We start from the raw sequence: 20311 nt of genomic DNA on the forward strand, positions 1-20311 counted from the left end.
TCGTTTAAACGCAAGCACTACTCCAACAGTCCAAAGCTGAGCCTGACACCTCAGTAGGCTCACACTTGCATTTTCTCCCTTATACACTCACAGGACAAGCCAGGATAGACTGAAAACAAGGGACCGTATTAGACTGATGTCTGCTCAGCCTTCTTCAGAACAGAAAAAAACACTTGACAAGAAGAACTGCAAAAACAAAGCTGTTTGTATCCCCAGATATCGTGCCTTACACTTCTAGTATACTGGAGTAAATACATAGGCAGGAGTAATACAAGGTTACGCAACATAGTAGCCTGCTTTATGATTAAAGCCAAAGGTCAAAGTCCCTTTGGAATCCAAAAACATCACCAAAATATAATCTTCTGTTCCTTGGTCCATGATCAATGATTCCTGAAAATCTTATTAAATTCATTCTTAAGTTATTTTATATATGTTTTTTTTTACTAGCAATAACAACGCGGTCATCACATAACCTCCTTGGAGGAGGTCATTTTAACCATTTTTTCATCTGCCTTTTCATGTGTTACACCCAGGTCAAACAAGCTAGAAGATAAGATCACCCTGATCAAAGGCCGCATAGAAGACATTACACTTCCTGTGGAGAAGGTTGACATCATCATCTCAGAATGGATGGTAAGAGCATTAAAGTCCTGTTATTGGCTGTAAATGTCCGTCTTCTTCTTTTACTTTTGAATAACCAGCCTGTTGTCCCACCTTTCCGGGTAGACCATCTAATCTCTTTGTTGCACTGACTCTCTGTTTCGGCATTTCTCTTTCACATTGTCATGTTGCTTCTTTTGAACTTTTAACTAAACTAACTAAAACTGATGTTACATTGGGGTATATTTGATATACTGTAATGAGACGGCAGATTGTAGGTTGCCCGTAGCTTCATTGCACATGTTAACGTGGTGTAACCATCACCAAACTTGACCATGAGCTCCTGTGAATACCAAAACAGGAAGAGCTGTCTTCCCTCTCTTTGATGGCCATTTATCAGGGAGATTCTCTGTGGCGATATAGACTGGCCGGCCAAAGTTGACTGCTCTGCTGAAGTCATCCATAATTCATGAGCATCCCGTATCTGTCCCTGCTGCACCTCCTCTATCCATCCTGAACCCCAGGGTCACGAGCAGGGGTCACCAGGCAGAGCCCTCCCATCCTCTCATGAACGAAATTGAAATGGGGTGGTTGATGTGCTGGTGCACTGGTGAGGGATAGGGGATGTAATCTCTGATGACTCGAGCTCCTAGAACACTAATAAATCCAAAAAATCTCTCATCACCTCTCATCCTAGTGATGAGAAGTATTTCTCAGACTGAGAGAAATTCAGAAATCTGCCTGTCTAAAATGGGAGAGCATTTGTCACAGGAGCTGACTTTCTGGCCAGTTTAGATGGTTTGATCTTCAATAAACTGAAATTGATTTGCTTCCAGCGTAAAGTCCTGAGAGTGGTTTTTATTTCTTGTACTATGGATTTGAATTCATTCATTGAAACAAAATTGAAAATGATTTTTCTAAACAAACGTTTTATTTTGTATCAATCACTCTTTACATGCTTTATCTACCAGATCCCAACCTCTTATGAAATTCATTCTCACTAAAAATTTTGTAGCTTTTCTTTGTTAAAGCTCTTAAAAACAGCTATTGAGTCTTTTTTCACTCTCTAATTACCACTAATGCAGTTTTAGGTATCTGCAAAGAAATGCTTTCAATAACATGATGCAGTGAGCCTCTTTCTCCTGTTTAGAAGATTTTGGTGAGCTGTAATATTAAAAACCTCTGGCTTGACCTAAATATGTCACTAAATATGCTGGGCCTTATCTCATATGGGCTCATAGTTAGCTGCTGTACAGATTGGCATCTTTGGTCTTGACTAAATAATGTTTTAATTGATTATGACCATGGGTTGGAAAAGACTGACCAGCTCAACTCTCTTTCACTACAACTAACTTGTGGTGTGTGGTTCACGTCACTAAGATTCACCATTATTTATCCAGCCGAGAGAACAAGAGACCCATTCCCTGAGAGTGAGAGGTGCAGGAGAATACGTGTGACTATGGTTTAAAGAGGTCCTACTGGTACCACACTATTCATTTAGTATCAAACCATACTTTATTTTTCTCATTAAATCATATTTGTGAGCAACTTTTTGATCATTGAGGCTATTTTAAAAGAGTAACCATTGATTATATCACTGAACTCCATCTGTCAGTAGTTGGACCGAGCAGATGGACAGTAGTTTGGGGGCTAATAGACAGAGATGGGTGATGAATGTGGTTTATCACTGGTGCTGTGGAAGGGCACAAATGGGAGTCTCTCTGCTTTGCCAGTGTTTGAGAGACTGCCGGTAGCGGGACTCCTGTCATTTCATAAGTCACAACATTGATCGGTGCTCAACACATGGAGAAAACAAACACTCCGGAGAAGATAAGACAAGGGAGGTTAAGGGCTGTTGAGATGGAGAAGGTCCCAGTTTCCCAAAGGCTAAATAAAGAATCACTGCAAGGTCTATTACTTTGATGCACTTTGGGAAGGAAAGCAGCAACTCACAAGGAAATAGGCTTCATTTGTTATATAATACATACACTTAAGGTAACTGTGACAATGCTGGAATATGCAGTTTCTGATATAATTACTTAGGTCACTTACTTACAATAGTGACCTTGTTGCAGATCAGAAAGTTTTGACATCAGAAACTTTCAGAAGCGGTGAGTGTTCCATCATTATAATATGAAAGCAAGCTGGCGCATATAGAAATGTCCTTTTGAACTCTGTTGTAACAGACTTTGTTAAACTCAGCGCTCTGACAGTTCCTTGATGTAAACATAGTTTGAAGCTGCCACCTGTACAGTGCTCCTGATCATTGTGCGTGGTTAAAGTGTAAAGTCAAATGAATGGCAGCCCTTTCTCTTTAGCCTCATTATCAGCGCTGAGTGTCTCACCTGTTCAAGAAGTAGGCAGCAGTCATCAGTCATCCTGTCCTTCAGTGTGGCTGTCAGTCAAACTTACACACATACACACACACACAGGGAGTGCCACGTGTGTGTCGCTGTTCTAATGAGGATTTATTGGCTGTAGTTACCCAGGAAAAGTGTTTTTTACCCCAATTCTCGTTTAACAAAATTGTCTTCTCTTTCAGTACAGACGTTAACAAAGAAGTTAATTCCGGTTTAATCAGAAACACTCAGATTTCTTTTTAAAAGAGCCGTGCTTGAACGGTTTATATGTGGTGCTCAGTTGTGAATCTGCTGCTGGGAAAAGTTTGATCAGGATTGTCGAGGTTGCTGGAGAGACAGGGGACACTGTTAAGAATGTTGCAAACATGACAATTCCCTTATATTTTTGTGTCCGTAATGTGAAAGTCCACGTAAATGATGATGGCTTCTTTAAAACACACGAAGACCCTGTTTCTAATAACCTTGTTGCTATAGTGCATACTGTTGGAGAGACATCATCCTAATTTATGTGTCTGTATATGGAAATTAAGCTAATTCTGTCTGCTGCTGGAACTTGCGCGAGGACAAAGAGAGGAAACTAAACAAATTTTTTATTTTAAAAAACAACCCCAAAATAAAGCTAAGACAGCCACTCACTCTTTGATTGGATGGATTGATGTAGAAATCAAATCAAATAAAGGAGACAAATCGAATCTATCACAGTGAGCCTTTTTAAGCACCAAAAACTGGAGGGGTGTTAAAACCGTCTGATGCTTTGGTTTGATGTTCGTCAGTGGCACATGTGTAGGTGTGTTTGCACGTTAGGGCACCCATGGGAATGTGCTTTATATGCTAATTTTGTTAATGCATGTAAGCTGCTCAAGCCCATTCTCATTAGGTTTTCATTAGTCCCTTTGATGGAAATGCTCAGTGGCTGTACTGCTGGCACCAGCCTGGCTGACTGACACTAAAGAAACAGGCAGGCAGAGGTGACGAACACCTCCGCCAGCCAAGACAGGTCAAGACAGATTAGTCAGTTAGTGAAAATGGAATCAGAAAAGATCGTAAATCAACCCCGTGTTGTCATTCAATCATGTTTTCCTTAACATAAATGATTAAAAAAAGATAAATGATCACATCTGATGAAGAAGGAGGAAGGGTCACGTGTTCTAGGTGTGTCTTTACTTTAGTTCATCTTGCAAACGGAAACTGTAAAAACAAGTCTAAAACTAGCATTAATCCACATTGACACAGTTTATTGATCTACCAACATATCAGGGATGGCAGATACATCAAGTCGAGGTGTAAATGTGACCGAAGCCCATAAAGTATTGCTCACTGCCTCCACAGGGAGGACCCACGGTGGATGGCTGACCTTGGTTTTAAGCATTCTAAAAAAGGAAAGGATGGAGATTTGCAGTCAATCGGCATTGGGACAAATTTCCTTAATTGAGAAACGCCTCCTGTTGAGTTATTAGCAGTGTCAGAGGGCGGTCTAGCTGCACTCCACGTAGATGCTGAGGGGCGTGCATGATTGTGCATTTTATTGTCAGGACAATGATAAAGCACATGGCAGCTTTTGACTTTTCCCCTTCAGTTTTACTGAAATAAAAATCTGTGCGGAGAACTGAACAGTGGCAACATGCTCTCAGGTTTTCATGGAACAGAATTTCAAGTTTTCTCGTTTGGGGTCAACAGCGTTGCAGAAGTGGTTTGGTGCTTACAGCCGGGAGGTCTCTGCTGGAAGGCAGCAAAAGGGGCAACAATTTAGGTTTGTTGACCATATAAGTAAAGCGTGACTGCTTTCAGGCATCCTGCTCTGTCCAATGTCCCTTTTTCCTTCAAGTGAATCGGCGTCCCGTGAAATTGGGATCTAAATTACGAGGCCTCTGTATTCATTGCGCGAGTTTTAAAAAATGGCCGTCCACCCTGAGGATATCAGCTAGACCACAACAACGAGCAGACCTGGCTTAGGCCTGGGACCGGACCACGGTTGATAAACAGTAAGTTTCATTAATCACCTGTAGTGGATGAGTCAGGTATATCTGCTTCATCGTTGTTGTTATTATCAGCTGTGGCCTGTGACAGAGATGGTGACAAGAGTGGAGTCAAAGTTATAAATCAAGGCTGTTTCCTTCCTGGTGAGGCCTTGCTCTGCTCCTCTCTCTCTCTCTGCCAGGAAAGGTTGAGTTTGTTTGAATAATAAGACGCTTATTTAAATAAATCACTATTGTCACTGCACCACCCTGTCTAAGTCTTCCCCTTTTTCTTTCCATCATGTTCCCTTCTCCTTTTATCCTCTAGTACCTTGATACTTATTGGATGTTCTTTTTTCCCGTCATCCTAACACTTCAGTTCTTGTTCTCACATGCATCAAGCTCTATTTCATTTGAAGTGAATGACTATGGAAACTCTTTTTAATGTTTATACAATACATTTTAAAGCATTAGTCTGCTAATTAAACATTCACTTCCTTTCAGGGCTTCTTCCATTTGCTCATAAATTGGGCTTTTGCACTAAACTAAAATCGATCATGTACACAAACAAGAGTATCAAAAATTAAAACCGAGGCAAGAAAGTTGATTCCATGTTCTTGTACAGATTTCTGAATTCTGGTTTTGTTTGTGCAGCAGTCACTCAACATCGTGACAGCTTTGAGTGAACAGATGTGGTTTATCTGCTTCCATAAAACAAACATGCACTTTTTCACCGCCTCCTTATCCCAGATGGAAATACTCCATCCCATCTGTTTGGGGTGTAACCCATCCAAATATTAACCTCAAATAAACCACATTCAAAGCACCAGCAGCTCGCATGACTGGCTGATTCGCTAGTTGCGGAGTTAGCCGGTAGCAAAAAGCCATTTGTCAGCAGTATCTGCCACTCTGGTTGAATCCAACATCATGTTGACAAAACTCAATTTCAGCATTAATGGATTAATACTATGGTTAATGTGCCGCCTACTGGTGCAGAACAGGAGGTCACTTCTCGGTCGCACCTTTGGATGCTGACCACGTGGCAGCATCACTTGACAGCACCGGTAATTCAGATTTTCACCGTAGTAGATTAAAAGGTAATTGAATTGTCCAGTGGTTGTATAGTCTTCTCCTCACAGCCTCTCAGTTTCAGCTTTAAAACATTAAAGACACAGACGGCCTGTATATTATTGCACTTTTGTCTTTTGGTCCATAGGTTTGTACTAATATAAATGATCTCTTTCTAGGGTTACTTCTTGCTGTTTGAGTCCATGTTGGATTCTGTCCTGTACGCAAGAGACCTTTACCTGTCTGACAGTGGCTCTGGTAGGTCAAATTACCTCCTTCACACACCATGACTACTGCTACTAATAATAATAGTAAACCTTATTTGTACAGTGCTTTTCATTCAAGACCTCCAGCACTAATTGCATCAGATACAAAAATTTCAGACACAGATAAATAAAAGGCTTGATTAAAAAAAAATCAATACTCAGTAATATGGTGATGAAATCAAACCATCCCAGAATTATCCTTTATATAAAAACATAAAGATTCAAATTAATTTCTTTTAAAAACTGTGTTAACACAGTTTTTAAAAGAAGGTGTCGAGCACCTGCACTCTAAAATAAGCACTTGCTCTCAATACTAAAATAAAGAGATAATAAGAGAATACCAGGTTTAATTTAGGGACTTATTTTTTCCACAATTATTGAAAGGCATTTTTTTTTTAGTTTTGGGGGAATCTTGATTTAGTCTTTGTTTAGCTTCATGAAATTATTACTCATTTAGTTTACACTGCTAGTGATGCAGCTAATGTCTGGGTTCAGGAGAGCTGTGTAATTGTTTCAATGAAACTTTTTTCTCATCAGACTTTACTCTGAGGGGATTTTAGTGAGAGCAGTGCTGTGGTGTGATCTACAGCTCGACTGAAACGCCTCCAGGATATCACAACCCTGCTACAGTTTTCTTTCAAATTATTTTCAGATAATTTCCTCAAAAGAAGGCTTGCTATTGGCCTGTAGCTGAAAAATGATTTTATTACTTTTGCCTGAGTCTGGCTCAAATAATACTCAAAGAAGAAAATAAATGTTATTCAGCATATTTAGAGAGACAACTGACATAATTTTATGAACAACCCCAGATCATAACACGTTTCCTATGATAGTTTATGCATTACCTCTTGAATATTAAAAATCATTACTATACATTCATGAAACAATCATGAGTTGGATAGTTGTTAAGCCAGATTTCACTGTTTCAGCCTTCTGTTATGAGACGCAACCTCTGATGTTAATGAAGAACTGAGAAGCTGTTTAGTGGAACAACTTGTTGCCTTATTCTGTTTAAAGAATCATGACTTCAGTGATGTCAACTTAAGTTTTATTACTTTTGCACTTTGAGCCATTAGAATTAGCAATTAGCATTATTTTGCGTTTGTGTCTGACATTTGTCACTGACCACAATGAATGTTTTGCACCCAGCAAAAGAATCACTGACTGGATGAGGAATTTTTCTCGGAGTGCATGTATGTGCACGCGCCCATTGAAAGAGAGAGAGCAGCTGCATGTATGGAGACGAATCTGTTAGTGGAGGTTGGACAAGCAAAAATGTGAACAGGGCGATGCAGAAAGTGACAGGTCAGAGGTGGCCCTGTCGTCGTCATGAACCTTTAACCATGATGATCCCAACATCACCTACTCTCAACTGGGTCAGCTGACACATAAAAAAATGAATCTAACCAAGATCACAGCTTTGTGGACGTCTGTCAGCAGAAATCTGGGGTACAAGAGTATAATTTGAACATGAGTGAATCAGCGATATGAAGTTGTGTTTTCCCCAAAGATAAACCGTTCCGAACAATTCTACCCTTATATTTTTCCATCATTTATAGCGGTTTCTTTCTCTTAAGCTATTTTTTTTGGTGTTGTCACAGTTGTGAGTAAACAGCACCAGTCAGGTTCTGCAGCACTGCTGCTGCTATGTGTGTTTAAGATACATTACTAGAAAGTTACAGCGGCTCCGTCATTCTCCCCACTACATTAACCCCCGCTTCATCCTTAAATGTGTCCCTGCATGCCTCGCACTGCAGAACGTCCAGGGAAAAGGAATCTGTTTTTTCCCTGTGCCCCCTCCCAAACTCTCTCTCCCTTTTTCAGAGCTGACCAATAGGGAGATGGCAAAAGCAGGAAGGTGGTGGTGGAGGGGGGCATGACAAACGGGCTCTGAGCAGTGAGTCGAGAAGGACGCAGATGTCAAAGCCATGAATCTGTGAACGCCTGTGTGTATACCCCCCTTTCTGCCCTTCCCTCACACAACTCCCCCTTCTTCTCCTTCTATATCTCCCTCTTCCCTGCCCTCTCTCTTTTTTAATGCACCGCTCAAACGGTGACGATCGCGATTATGACCAATCAGCACCCCTGCCCCCTCCTTTTACCTGGCCCTCGTAATTACCTGCTCGCTTCACTAATCAGAGAATGATGAAATGACAAATCTTCTGTTTGTGTGTGTAAATATGCATGTGCACAGTCGTTAGGCATGATGACACTCGCAGGGTCACACGAAGGCTCTGGCTAATAATGAGAGGCCATGAGTTGCCCATCACTAAGCTGTCACCATCCATTCACTCAGTTTATGGTCTGATGTGTCGAAGGTTATATAAGACTGAGCATCTACATGTATGCTCGATGGAATAAATAGAATGTACACCCTGTAGGACACTGTTCTTTTGGACTTGGTTGGTTCAGCTGCAGTGAGAATGTAGGTTTCATTTATTTCACTGTTTGTTTCAGGAAGTACCACCAAACAAAGGATATCCACAAGCTTGTTTTCTCTGGATCAGAGCAAGAATGCAAAGAACAGAGAAAAAAAATCTTTTTTCATCCACAGAGTTGTGTTCTAAAGTTTAGCTCGGCCCAAGGCTTCTGCATTAGCTAATGTTCTTCTCAGTGGGGATACGGAGGCTTCGAGCATCCATGCTCTGACCTAATCACCAAGTATAATATCTATATAAGTGAAGCTATGTATGAAACAATGTTAGCACTCGTGTTTAATGGTCATTTTAATCAGGAATAATGTTAATTCAATCACCACTGTTATGTAATGTGGTAGCAACTCAATTCAAAGCCACTTTTCTGCGAGATGCTCAGCCGTGGATGTGTAGATCTGCTCTGGCCATGAAACAAAAGTGCTCAATTCCACTCCATTCAGAATCTATTTCTTATTGATATGTTTTTTATAAACGTGAGCTTAAATTTTTTGCTGTAATTTACACAGGATGTCCACCATTTAAAACACCTTCTGCATACCTTTGCCATGTGTTGTATGGATCGTAAAGTCTAATCCAAAGTAGGACACAATTTCATCAGCCATCTTTTTAAAAGTGCGTGATGGATACAGTCATTACAGCAGCCTTATGAAATTGATGTAAAGCACCACACCCACAAGATGCGAAAGCCATCTCTGATTAAATTTGTAATAAATTTAATTTAAGGTTTGTCTTTGACCTCAGCAGTAAGAATTATGGGAGTGAGATTTGCCCATTTCTTTACTTTGACAGTAATAATAGCAATGAACTTGCTTGAAACAAGCAAAAAAAGAATTTCTCAGAAGGTGTTTAGTCAATAAAAATTAGACAACCAGGTTTTAAAAGAAATGGCGATGCTGTAAACTAATGAGTAAAGAAATTTTTAATTGCTCTGTGCGTGACACACTGGACATCTTCCTGTTTTTATCTCCTTTCTTTGGAGGTTAATGTCTGTCTGACTCCTGTTTTTTCCTGGGTTATTTGTTTTGAGAGCTGTCTTTTGTTCTCCTTCGTTAGTGTATCCAGATCTCTGCAACATCAGCCTAGCGGCAGTTGGAGACACAGACAGACACCGGGACCGCATTGCATTCTGGGAGGATGTGTACGGCTTCGATATGGCGTGCATGAAGACGGCTGTGGTGGCAGAGGCTGTGGTGGAAGTGTTGAAGGCTGACACACTCATATCTGAACCTACAGTCATACAGGTTCGACATGGCTTTCTATAATTAATGTGTTTTAGTAGACATTGTTTACTTACTGTATGTAGATGTTGGAGAAATTACTTTTAAAAATGTAACTAAGGGTTCAAACAAGGCTGTAGAATACAGAATAATAATCATTACCCAGAAGACGACATACAAGATAAACACTGTTAACTGTTGGAAACCACTCTGTTTAAGAACTACCTGCCCACATAATTGGCATCACACTAAGCTCCTGTGTTGTCCAAACCACTTTAGTTCCAAGCTTAAGGGCTTCAGCTCGCTTCTTTCTGTGACATCAGAGCTGGATTGATGTTCTGCTTTCCTGGACAATGGAATAGATGCATTAGTGGGAATGAGACAATTATCATCAGGTGGACTGAAGAAAACAGCCTGTTTCTCTCAGTGATACATTTTATTATTATTTGGTTTTCTCAAATGAAATGCACAATTTTAAATTCTTCCACAACTAAAGATAATGAAACTGTAGTTAAAGGAGTAGCAGTACAGATTTGTCATCTGTAGATGACCACATGCTTGATGTGTTATGTTTGACAAAACTTTAGGTTACTTGCGTAACCCCGTCATCTTGAGTAGCATGAGTGAGCGTCTCACACTGGCAACTCCTATGACGTGACTTCAATGGAAGCTCTTATTACTTCCTGCTAGCCAGCATTGGCTGGAATCAGGTGCATCAGTGTAAAAGAGGGAGGAGACCCTCCCCTATAACCCCCAATATGAGACACAGAAGGGAGCCCAAGATAGATGAAGTGCTGCATCAGCATGATCCTAGTGTGCAAAGATCTCTGAAGCAGCAAATAGGACAAATTAAGTTTTTAGGAAGTGTGCTGCTGAAGCTGTAGATAGGGACATCAGGGGTGTGCTGTGGAAGGGAGCATAAATGTTGGGATCGAACTGTTTGAGGCTCTTTTAGTTTTTTTTAAGGAAACTTCCTTCTACTTAGGACCTGATGGATAGATGAGCGTTCACTGGGCTCATGGGGAAAAACACACATTCTCTTAACATTAAGCAAACAAGAGCCGAGATTCTAGTTCCGAGTCTGTGTGTGTAGACACTATGGTCCTTCGTGCCTCTCAGAGAAGTGTGTATTTCTTTGCAGGGTGGCCTGATTGCTTCACAGCGTCTTCTCTGCTGTGGATGTGATGAATGAGGGCAGAAGTTGACATAATGGAATTTGAATCCTCTAATCAATAGTTTCTTCCCTCCAGTGACAAATAGACAGAGCCTTTGCACAAATTACATGGGCTATCATCTATTGCCTCCCGTTGATACGATCCAATAGTATTCCATTAAGTCTGGCTGCTATTCCATAAAATTGAGTGGCCTTTTCGTGAAATTATAAATTCTTGCAAAACAAATGTGTTTAGCACACACTTTAGAAGTTTAAAAAGACTCAGCTTTTGTTAAAAGTTAAACATACATAATATTCACACGTCAATCTGCCAGTGATAAATATATTTGCAAAACATGCTTAAATTAGCAGGTAAGGTGGTTACCCTGCATGACCCACTTGGTATGAGATTGAAAGTATTAGCATAATATTAGCTACAACTAGTTGCTACTTTTGTACCAATGTTGGATTTTGTTAACCAGCTGTCCAAGTTTTAAGCTAATATATTTGAAATTATACTTTGTCATGTGTTTGGTGCCTGTGAAAGAAAAACATTTAACGAGGAGATACGTAAATACTGTACATAATTCAAATTCACTTTCAGTGAATCAGTGATTCATGTATGTTGAATTTACTTTTTTTTTTTTTAACTTTCTACAGACAATTGACTGTAACAGAGTGTGTCTCTCTGAGCTGGAGTTCACATCAGATTTTAGCTTGAAGATAACAAACACCACAGAATGCACAGTAAGTATACACACTATCCTCTTCCACGCCTGCAGCCTGAAAATCAGTCTTCCTTGTATTCTTCAACCATCATTATAGCGATCATGATCATGTACAGCCCTTGAAAGAAGGGCTTAATTACCTACACTAGGCGGGCTTATCTTTAAGAACATAATTGGTTTTACGTATTAAAAACCAAAACACGTGTAAAAAGCTCTCCCATGAACTGTCATTCCCAGTATGAGATGCATGGTTTTACAGAGAGGCCTCACAAACAGCAGCAGCATCCATGTGCTCTTCCTGACAGACTATGGTTTCATATTTAAGAGGTTGTCTGTCAGATGGATGGTTAAAGCATCTCAAATGAAATGAAAGCAGCATATGACATTGAATTACATGTCAGAAGACAGTGAATGTTTAGATTGCTTGCCATGTTTACTGTTTCTCAAACACACTCACTTGAAGACAAATGCATACACACCTCACACAGTCTGTGCTGTGCACCTCTTGTCAGAGCTGTGCACATCTGGTCTGGAACTGATGTGATAAGTGTCACTAAATGTCACTAGACAGTCTGATACACAAACAGTACATCATGTGGCATCAACTGATGCAGTTCACCCTCAATCACGGTGACGTGTAATTCATGCTTAGTGTTGTTTAATAATTCTTTATTATTCCTATCAGCAAACTTGCATACATCATTTTAAACACATTATAATTAATCAACCACTTTTAAGTGTATTCAGTTTTTAAGAAAAAGAACATGAGATAACTTCCCTAAAATGTTCCTTGAGGTGTGCAGATAAAATTGTAGGTGTGTGTTTTGAAGAACTGTAGAAGCAGGCACCAGAGCATAGGAAGTGTATTTTGTGTGGGTGCTGACTGTCACCCACTTCAGCAGGACCTCTCCACTGGCCGAGCAACTTTTCCCTCCCTCTAAGACATCTTCAGTTACCCGATGCCTTCATAAGGGTGTCAATGCTGCAGGCTCGGATGCTTTGTGTGAAGAGATGTGTCTCTAGGAAAAAAGCTCATTGTGTTGCAGCAGCTTTGTGTTGTGCTGCAGTGTTACTGCACTGTCTGGCATATTGGTTCAATGGATAATCAATAGGGCCTTATTATCTAGCCCGCGCTCCCTGGGAAAGGCTGGGGAATTTAATGGGATTTGTTAACATCCTCTCATTTTTCCTGTCTTTTCTGCTCTGTAATTGAAAACATCCAGTGTCTATTTCTGGGCCAGGAGTCTAGTCATGTTAGTGTTCTGCCACTGTGAGATAAATGATGCGATCAAACACTACACAGGTGTAATTTTTCTTTTTTCTGTTTCATTCTCTTACTTCAAGCTGCGATGCAGAATTAGTGGAGTCCGTCTTCAACTGAGGTGGAGCAAAACACTGCCGCAGAAAGCTGGTGCTCTGCACTGAGTACTGGCTGGAGCTCCCTAGTAGAAGTTATAGTTAGATGGCATAAAGGGTTCATGGGCGCGTGGTGTGGATTGGTGAGGGAGAGCTCCTATCCTGTGATGGAGCGCCTGCTTTTGTTCTCCTGTCGACAGTCCATTCATCAGCTCAGCCTGCCTAACCTTGCATTAAATGAACAGCACAACCCCCGAGTCTGTGCCATTCACACGCACAACAAATTCTCGCTGCACTTTTTACATGTCACGTGTGCTGTTTAGAATGTTTCGCCTTCACAAACAATAAAGCCACAAACAGGAGACACACTTATATTAAAACCTGCGGCAGAAATTTGCCCATGTCATTTTAATTACCGCGTTTTTAGTCGCAGCCCTGGTATCACCTGGTAAAATTTACCTGAAGAACGGAAAAGGGACGCACAATTATAGTGCGACACAGGCAGAGCAGAATACATTCTGCCTGTAATTAATTTTAACACCTCTGCTGATGTAGCTACTGTAGCGTACAGAGAACGCGGTCTCCGCAATCCATCTCTCACCTACCCTCCATCAAATTTACATTCTGTGGAGGCAGAGAACGGCCTTCTGGACTGACAGGGCAGCACTCTTCAACTTCAAGGGCGATTTTCAACACGCCAAGAAGGGAGAAGTTCATGGAAAAACCCACTCTTTAATTCTCACGAGTGTGACGGAAGCACAGTGCTTAGTATTCAGGGGTGGGTTATCAGCTAACTGTCAACGAGAACTGTATCGACAGCTTTTAAATTGACATTTTCATTGTCAACACACTAGAAGATTTGCCCGGACGGCACTACTTTATTTGTTGCGTTTAGTTGTTGGTATGCAGCTTTAGTAAAATAGTTTTTATCCTATATAAGCCATTGATATTGTTGAAACATATGAAATCAGTTCAAGATTTTTCTCTTTTCCAGTTTAATCGCATGCACATTAAATTGCCGCTAGGTGTGAGTGTAAGTGGTGTTTGACCTATGATGGACTGGTGAGCTGTCTGGTGAGTGCTGGGACCCAACACCCTTATTATAAATGAGTGGTGGGTAAATTCACAAAGATCCAGTTTCTAAAAGACCAGAGACTCCATGCTGCATCTGGTCTTCCATGGCTGGACAAAGACAAATGCATAACATGGCTGTATGGATAAATTATTGAGTCAGTTAATAAGCTGCATTCATATTTTTCCTCTTGCTTCAAATGCTCTATTGCTTTTATAGCCTGATCTGTTGTCTGATACTGAAGCTTCTGCTCACTCTTCACAAAGATCATGATTGACAGCTGTGTCTCAAGCGTGAATCAATCACTTGGGTCTATAAGCTGGAACTTAAATGAAGAGTCTACTAACAACCTTCAGAAAAGTAACCAAAGGTAGTAAAAGACCCAATTAGTCCCTCTCCCAGTAACAGTTGTGCCGGTTAATGATGCCTGCACGGCAACACATTTGCGGTTTGTCATTTGGAACTTGCAGACGGTTGCTGCTTCTTGTGGAGCGTCAACACTGATGAATGCGCTCAGCGTTTGCTCAAAATTTGAAAGTTGAATACAAAAAGTTTCCCGTATGTTTGATTGTAAGATAAGAGGGAAAAAGCGATCCCCGTTTACGTTTACAGTTGCATTTGAGGTGTCACGGGCGTGGAACGGTGGCTGCAGCTGGTGATGACAGTTCTCCACCTCTCCGGAGTGGCAGCAGTCAGAGATGAGTGATGGGGGGGTTGAGGAGGGGGAAATTCACACCAAGCTGCCAGTGAGGTGGTCGTGCTTGAAGCTTCCACGCCTGGATAAACACCATCAAAAGCGCATTAGCCCCCCCCCCCCGTCCCTCCCTTCCTCCCATACGATGCCTCCCCTTTCCCTCCTCCTCCCCCACCATTGTATAATAGTATCTGGCCGGGCCACGCGGCTCGTTGACACACAGTCGGGCAAAAGGGGAGCAATGATGAATTGCTCCCTGTTGGTGTTATCCACGATGATAATTATTAATTTTCCCCCTGCTCTAGCCGGAGAATGGGGGCCGGAGAACTGCGGTGTAACGGCGCCTCCTCCGTGGGCCGTCACAGAGCCCCCTATCATCACTTATCACCGACAGAGGCTGGGCCCAAGGCTGAAACGCTGATGAAAATGAAAAGCACTCATTCTCAAATGTCCTGTGTTTTTGTGTTTGCTTGTGTTTTAACTCAAACCTGTTCTTTTCCCCATTCTTTCTTCTTTCTCATTCTCAGTCCTCCAGTTCTTTGTGAACACTTCACTGCCTACTGCTAGAAAAGCTGTAATTGATTTATATGTATTTATAACGTGTATGTGATTATTTATGTTCATTTGTAGATTGTCACACAGAGACATTATTGGTTTAAAAAAGTTTTACAAATCATTTTAGGCTGAAAATCATTGTGGAAATATTGTTATTATTAGTAATAGTTGTTGTAAGGCTACCAAACGATGCATTCATTGATTAATTCATTTGTTTATTAGCTGTGAGGAAAACCAACAACATTCTTTCCTACAGTATTTGTAAAAGGGGTGGCAGACAAATGTATACTCTGAGAAGAGAACAATGATGGAAGGCTAACAGGTGGTGAGAAATCTCTGTTAAAAGAAGGAAAAGTTGATGCTTACCACCATGCAAAGAATATTTACATTTTAAAATGCCCAAAGGGAAGTGCATAGAGGAGGACCATTAGCTGCATTTCCTGTATTATGAAATCTTGTCCCATCTGTGTGAATAAGCTACGAGCCCAGCGGCCCAGAACAGCACAATCCCTGATGACACTGCCAGGAGCTGAACACATTATCAAACTTAAATGGTTGGACTTCATGATAGTTTTACTTCTGATCTGCATAATTTATACAGACCTCTGTTAGAGGCTGTGACCAAGGACCCAAAAGCTGAGTACTTTACATTCTCTGTCACTCATGATGAACTTTTAGCTTCTACTATAAAAAGGTGCTGTTAGGTCGGAGTCATTAAGTTCTTCACTTCACAAACTCTTTTGTTTTCATCACGAAGAGCTTAGTTTTCCTTTGAGAAATACTGTACATGCAGCAGGAAGTTTTCCTTTCATTTAAATTGCTCATCTTACTGCCAAGTGAAAGACGCCCAACGCAGTGACAATAAATCTAGTTTACGAGTCTCCGTCACCGGCGAGGCGCGGCGAATATGATCTGTGACTCTCCGCCTGAACTAGGTGAATCCGCTCTGCCTGACGAGTAATTACAGCTAATTTCCTAATTACCTCAGCACCGAGCGTCTCGGTAGCATTCATTAAAAGCCATAATTGCATTTGGTTGACATGCTCTTTAATCCACTCTGGGTTCTTTTTTGGCAGTTTAGCTGGGAGCCGTCGGTACCACCCCCCGTGCCTGTCGGAGTCGATAAAGGTTGATTGAAGCCTCGGTGTGAGGCGTGCATTGAACACATGCTGGCACATGTCTATCGCTCTGTGTGGTTTGTCCGTTAGGAGTGAACAAACGTGGCGAACAGATGTTGCACTGATTTATACAAAAGTATTTTTTCTAAAAATGCTGTAAATAAGAAACCCTTCCTCGGCTTTTACATGATGTTTCAGCTTTTCCTTCTTTTTCACCTGCTTTCCTAACTTCATCTTCCGTCTGCCGTTTTCCTCTCACAATCTTGTCCTCCTTTATCTTCCTGTCCCTTCTACTATCCTGCTGTTTCCCTCTTCCTCCCTCTTCTACATCGATTTGGCTTCTTTGTCTCAGAGAGCTGGCCTCCAAGTTGTCAGCTGCGTCAGGATTAAAAGCTATTAGTTCTGCATCATTGCCACTACAAGCGCACGCATGAGATTGATAGAGTGCCTCTCTTTCTCCAGTGGGGGAGTAGTGTGATGAAAACAACCCTGGGGGTTGGTTTTTACCTCTGCTAACGGGAGTAACGTGGTTCTTTTGTTTAAGTGGATGATTTAGCCTTCGCTTAATTGCATTGGTAGGTAACTACAGCGTGGTTAAAAAGGGGGAACTTTGGAACTTGTTCTATGTAACAAGAATATTAAACATTTTATATTAATAGCACACATCCTATTTTCTTCCCTTTTGATATAATCTAACTAAATCACGCCAGTCTGGCCTAAACCACTGATTGTATCTTATTAAAGTCACAACTCTGCTGCCCAAATAGCCACCTACTGTTAATTTCACGCGCTAAACTGTATATTTTTCCTTGAGCATCAGCAGTTTCTCGTCGTTTCATCATGGCTGTCTCATAATTTATTTCTTTGACAAGTGTCCCATGAGGTGAACACGAGCACGTGGGGGCAGTTGTTGACTCAGCCTTTACTAGAAATCAGGCTGATTTTAAAGGAAATGCTGTCTTATCATGACCTACTATAGCTGAATGAAGGTTAAGGGGTTTGCAAATTGTTTTTTACTTCTAAATGTATACAGCAATTTTTGAATCCTATTAAACTGATCATTTTACTGAGATTTACCAGCACTGTTTTACCTCAAACAAATCCAGGGGTTTAATGTACTGTCACCTTCTAACATGCCCCTCATATTTCATTCCAGGCGATTGTCGGCTACTTTGACGTTTTCTTTGACAAAGGCTGCAGCACCAAGGTAAGCAGCAGCGGCAACAACCAGGCCATTTAACGGAAACTCAATTATGCTCACACTTTAGCGTGTTCCTCCTCCCTAAGGCGGCTGCCAGCAAACAACGGACGTCTTTTCCAACTGCTGATATAAGCATTTACCCAGCAGAGGCAGCGGTTTGGAACAGCCCAAGCCAAGCTTTGAGAGCAACACCGTTATGCCTTTTGATTGCACGTCCCCTCCATACCTCAGCCTTTAACTGCATTCTATCTACGCTCTCATAAATTTCCATTTCTGGGCTTCACGAATGGAACAATGTAACAGGAGATTATCTGTTTCAGCGTTAAATACAGCACAGTTTGAAGAGTTGACAAATAGATGTGACACGCAGAACTGTAACAAAGAAAAACATGAAATAGAAGATGAGCTTTATTTTAATCCTAATAATCAGGAACCTATAAAGATTTCCTGTTTTAAAGTTCACCTTTTTTCTGGTTTCAAAGTGAGATTTTGAGAGGATTGAGAGGTGTGTTCGTTGGAATTGCTGTTTTTTCATCCCATGCTACTGTTGCAGGTGATGTTCTCCACGGGTCCTCAGGTCCCGAAGACCCACTGGAAACAGACGGTTTTTCTGCTGGAGCGGCCTTTTCACGTCAAAGCAGGTCAGTCAGCCTCACACAGTTTCCACAGGTGGCTGCGATCCCGCTGCGCGCTGTTTTCCCATCGACGACATCGGTGGTACTTGACAGTCCGCTTCACCAAGGAGTCACCCTAACACCCGTTATCTGTCACTTGCAAAGACAGTGGGGGGTCCAAACAGATCACTATCAGGCATCTGAGACAGCATGTAAAACCCCATTTGATGGCTGCTCCCAGCGCTCAGATCCCCACATTAAAGATGAGCCCCCTGTGCCAGAATGGCTGCGCATCAGCAGATTTAGGTTTGTTCCCTGATGGATGGATGGAATGTATGGATGTTCTCTGAAATATGGAGCATCTTCTTTGACTTTTTGTGTTAACCTGAGTGTAATTTATCATTGACTGGGCACAAACGTGATAAAGTTACAGTCGCAATTTCGGCGGACAGAACACCGTTTAGTGACTGGGGGGATGGAACCGAAAGCTTCCTGTCAGGAGACTTTTACTACATTATGAATAGATCCTCATGTATTTACAATTATTGCATTATTTTTCTAAAAGTTTTTATTTGAAAGAAACTCAAAGGTTATACAATTTCGTGTCCCCATCGTCTTGTCAAACCAAATAACGAGAGTAGAATTTCCAATTATCTCATCACTCTCCGTTATCACAGTACCCCACTAGGTACAGTACGAACATCTGCACAGTGACATGTCAACTGGAACCACTGGAATTATTTTAAGACAAGAATTATCTGTACATTAAGCCCTTTTAAGATTATGGAAAGGATAAATAATGGTTCATAACGTTAAGATAAAAGACTGTAATGACAGCAAATGTAAATAAATGACCACATCCATAGCAGTGAGTTTGGCTGCCTCACATTCCTAACAGAACAAGATCAGTGGAGTCACAACTAAGTGGGTTTATCTTTTTACGCAGTTACTTATCTGTAAGATTCTATGCAGTTTATCCAGATGTTCCAGAAACTGTCAAATTTCTTATTCAGTCCTAAGAATGACGTCAGCTACGTCGATACAATATTATCTAGAACCACTGTGATCCTGCCCTTGACCCGAGGAAGCTTTCTCCACTATCTCCTTGTGATTGTTGTCACACTGACCCCTTCCCAGTTTCTGGTCTTAACCCTGATATAAGGTCTCAACCTTTAGGGACTCACCATTTTCAGGGTTTCTTCCATGTATAATTGAATGTTTTACAATTATTTAGAAATCACTGTGCAGTCCCAAAACACAAGACAGTGGAATCACTTTTGATGTGATTCTTTCTTATTGTCATTTCTTAATTTGTCATACTACTAAGAATATTAGCGTTACGGTTGCATCCATTCCAGAATAGAATATAAGTATATAAATACAAATTAGAAATTGATATAGGAATAGAAATCCTCTGTACACAAAACATGTAAAAAATAGAAATAAAAATATGAACATTATACCATGATACCAACAAAAATCCCAAACGTGCATGCACAACCCTAACAATACAACCTGTAATCTTTACAAAGCTTTTAATTTTGTCTAATGACACCGATGACCGCCATGTTGCGTAAATGAGCCTATCTGCTGTAAACTGAGGCCCTCTTGTTCTTTATCCTAATGGAAATCTGGTGTTGTCTGATGTGAGGATGGATGAGGCTGAGGGGCCGGCACCATTTGCTGGAGCCTACTGTAATAAACGACCTACGAGGAGCAGGAAGCGCCCGATGTCGAGCAGCCCTCAGCCACACTAGGCCCTCGATAAGAACATCAAAATCTCTGATGCTGCTGAAACGCTATCGCAGGACTTCTGCTAGGTCAGATAAACACAGCTGAGCGAGAGAGCTGAAGATGATGGCGCACTAACACTGTACACGAGTGTGTTTCTGCCTGTTATACGTACATAATGCACAGGA

The 20311-nt window shown here is 41.2% G+C and overlaps 1 protein-coding gene across 1 annotated transcript; it reads left to right on the top strand.

The window, feature by feature from the left end:
- Window positions 1-462: 462 nt before the first annotated feature.
- LOC130520555 (protein arginine N-methyltransferase 3-like) lies at window positions 463-19382 on the top strand (the record flags this gene model as incomplete). The annotated part of the gene is made up of 7 exons (XM_057024244.1): window positions 463-633; window positions 6163-6241; window positions 9738-9925; window positions 11715-11801; window positions 17734-17784; window positions 18332-18419; window positions 18558-19382. Coding segments are annotated over 7 exons (849 nt in total), but the record flags the coding sequence as incomplete, so codon positions are not given.
- Between the last annotated feature and the right edge of the window lie 929 nt (window positions 19383-20311).

Source organism: Takifugu flavidus, unplaced genomic scaffold (genome assembly GCF_003711565.1).
Source record: "Takifugu flavidus isolate HTHZ2018 unplaced genomic scaffold, ASM371156v2 ctg421, whole genome shotgun sequence".
Classification (NCBI taxonomy): Eukaryota; Metazoa; Chordata; class Actinopteri; order Tetraodontiformes; family Tetraodontidae; genus Takifugu; species Takifugu flavidus.